Genomic DNA, 3585 nt, shown 5'->3' on the forward strand with positions numbered 1-3585 from the left:
AAAGAAAAAAAGAGAAAAAAGAGAAAAAAGAAAAAAAACGTGTGATTGTTGGCGCGCAATCGCGACTCGACACCCTTCCTCCCGGGTTTCCACGTCGATGTTTCCATTATAAAAAAACGAGAGATCGCGGGAAAGAATGGGCGATCAAATCGCGGTAGAACGGATGCAAGGCAATTAAGTACACGCGTCAGGCTTGAGCGCCGCTTGAGAGCAACCCGAGAAGCGTGTCGCGTCTGCGCATTAATTTACACGTGTCGTTTTACGAGCTGTTCGACCGTCAAACATATAAACACGTGTATTCATATGTATATCTTCATTAATGGTGGTAGATGTACATATTACGTATACGTATAATGTATCATGTTTGTTTTCTTTTGGTATACATATATATATATATAAAAAGCTATATATATATATATATAGCTTTGAATTAAGTTGTACATAAATTATGCATATAGATAATGAGGATAATTAAATTACGTTGTTTTACGATTAACTTGGACATTTTATTATATATATTATATTATTATTATTATATATACGCGATACTGTCGTTTCTTGCCTTTAGCCTCAACTGGTCTGTTTTTCTTTTTTTGATTTTTATCTTGCCCTCTTCCGCCTGACGATGCTTCTTCATGCTTGCTGACAAAAATATACCTTCGTGCGCTTCGCTACCTGCCAATTAACGCCTGCGAAAAATTATGCCGACCGAAAAATCTCCCCCTTCTGTGCGCCCTGGATAACCTGAAAATTCCCCGGGGGAAAAAAAAAAAAATATTAAACCACCTATTATGACTATATAACGCCGAATGCAACGAATGGAAAACAAAAAAAAAAAAAATAATAATAATAATAATACAATTGGAAAAATACACTGCACAACTGTATAATTGTTACAATTCACATCAACGAAACAACACTTGGAAACTTGGAAACGTCTACTCTATGACGAAATAATTTCTGGTCGGCGTGCCTATGGTAATCTTTCTCTATGGGGCACGAAACTGAAAAAAAAAAAAAAAAAAAAAAAAAAATTTTTAAAAAAAACAAAAAAAAAAAAAAATATATTGGGGAAAAAAAAAAATGATGGATTGACGGGGAAATTTGGTCGATCGAAAATACACACACGCAAAACACGGAAATAAAAAACAAAAAAAAAAAAAAAAAAAAAAAAAAAGAAAAAAAAAAACTAAAAATGAAAAAGCAGACGGCGACTATGCCGACGAACGTAGCGGGAATGGGCGCGTTGGCTGGCGGAGTGTCAGGAGTGCCGGCAACTGCGGTTCCCGGAGGACTTCAGAGCGCCAGTATGGCAAGCATCGAACTCGGCAAGAAGCGGATGCGCGACTCCAATGATGATCTGCTAATGGTACCACGGCTTATGCATGAAGTACACTTTCCTTTTTTTTCGTAGCTGAATTCCGCGAAATTGGCCCGAACTATTTTCGTTCCATTTTTCTTTCTTTTTTTTTTTTTTTTTTATTCTTTCTCTTCTTTTTCTTTGTGTATTAATTATATATTATTAGGGTGCGATTGCATTTAAGAGTGAAGATTAATTTTTTATTATTATTGTTATTATTATTATTATTATTTCTCACGAGTGGACATTGAATCGAGAAAAAGTGTCACCGTTGCGATGAAATGTGACATTCGTGAGAAATATTCTCAGGAACAATTCTCGTGAACGACTTTTCAGAGTTCTATTCTCAAATGTACTGGCACCCATATTGCTTTCTGATGGACAATTGGTTGGAAACCAAATGCGTCACGAAGGGTGAGTAACTGTGAATTAGCACCTTAAATAGCTTTATTTTTGAGTTTTTTACGAAATATTCGTGACGGAATTATCCGATAGATTACCGGAATGGTTTTTTTTTTTTTTCTTAGTTTGATAAATTGATGTTTTACATAGAATATACATAGAATATTTATGAATTGTTTTATTTCGTTTCGAATTACGCTGATTAATTGCCGTTTGTTATAGAGCGTTTCTTGCTTTTTGTAGACAGATTTTTTATTTTTCTAGATTTTTTTTTCAATGCTTTTAATATAACATTTAATATATGTACCGTATTTTTTAATACAAATTTCGGAGAGATTTCGGAAATATTTAATTTAATTTAGATGTAGTGAGATTTAAATGTTCTTAAGTGTCGTTATAATATCTCAAAGGAAGAAGAATACTTTTCTTCGTACAGTTTTGAGAAAATTGAAATTTAAAGAAAATTAAAAAAAAAGATTTTAATTCTCAATTAATAAATATTGCAAAACAATGCATATTTGGAATAATAACAAAATTTTCAATCAATAACTGATAACAATAAACACAATAATATAAAATATTTGAAGAAATTTCTAATTTTACACAATTGAAAAGATAAATTATTGGTGCTAATTTATAGTAATTCACTTTTTACAATGCTTTAGAACAACTTTAGAAATTGAACGAAATAATACATAATGGTATACATATAATCATAACTAATATTAATGTTATTTTTGTGATCCAGTAAAATCGAGCATCGAGAAACACGTATGTACTCTAAATCTAAATCATGATTTCTGCTTCCAAAAGGCTTCCAGACACCCGCAAGCGATAGTAGCGCCGCGCGTGTTCCAAAAAAAAACGGAAGAACGAAATCAAGAAGTTCGGGCCATTTTCCGGAAGTTCCTTGTAGTCTCGTATCTTTAAGTTTATGGACATATAAATTCATTGCGATTGTGAATACACTGCCGAGCGCGCTTAGAGCTCTAGCTCTTTCTCTCTCTCTCTCTCTCTCGTATTATATATTTTTCTTCTTTTTTCTCTCTCTCTCTTCTCTCTTTCTCTCTCTTTCTATTTTTCCTTTTTATTACTTCTAATAAGAATCTCGTTGCGCTTTGTTCAACCTCGAGAAAAGCATATGTTCCTCGAGAAATTTTCGCGCGTGTTCCAGTTTATATATAACTCCGATATATAAAGCTCCGCACTTTTAATTTTTTTCGCGCTCCTTTATTATTTCTCTCTCTTCTTTATTACTTTTTTCCCGTCTTTTCTTCTTTTATCTTTTCATATCTTTTTGTTGTCAGTAATTATTTACTATAATACAATTAATTTTTATTTACGTTGCATATGATACACGAACATTAAATTTTTTTTTCTCTCTCGAAATTTTCTTTGCTCGCGAAACAAAATTTTTAATAAATTTATCTATATCTCTGTTTCTCTCTCTCTCTCTCTCTCTCTCTCTTTCTCTGTTTCTTCTATTCTATACTCTTTCACTTTTCGTTGGTTTCTTCAAACAATTTAATCAAACTTACTTTTCATCGTTTAATTTCGCTTCGTATTCTGTCGTTCGTTGCAATGTTGTCCGTATCAGAGCTTACGCCTCGTAATGTATTTATAGATCGCTTCGTTGTTTTTTTATCGATCATCAACCACAAATCGCCAAACAAAAACCAAAAGGAAGAAAAAAATATATATATTCGTCGATGTTTCGAATAAAATTTCGTCGAAAAAAAAAATCGAATTTGAAAAAATTACAAAAAAGGAAAAAGGGAATCACTGTTTATCGATTGCAAAAAAAAAAAAAAAAAGGTTCGGGG

At 32.4% G+C, this 3585-nt stretch overlaps 1 protein-coding gene across 1 annotated transcript in view; it reads left to right on the forward strand.

Moving 5' to 3' along the window:
* Positions 1-3585, forward strand: part of LOC102676816 (muscleblind-like protein 2) — a gene marked incomplete at its 3' end in the record, with an annotated part of 35186 nt that overhangs the window by 26125 nt on the left and 5476 nt on the right. Inside the window, exon 6 of the mRNA XM_031509653.1 lies at positions 1208-1390. Coding sequence (XP_031365513.1) covers positions 1208-1390 — 183 coding nt within the window. The remainder of the gene's footprint in view (positions 1-1207; positions 1391-3585) is intronic.

This window comes from Apis dorsata, unplaced genomic scaffold (assembly GCF_000469605.1).
Source record: "Apis dorsata unplaced genomic scaffold, Apis dorsata 1.3 scaffold_168, whole genome shotgun sequence".
In the NCBI taxonomy this organism is placed as follows: domain Eukaryota; kingdom Metazoa; phylum Arthropoda; class Insecta; order Hymenoptera; family Apidae; genus Apis; species Apis dorsata.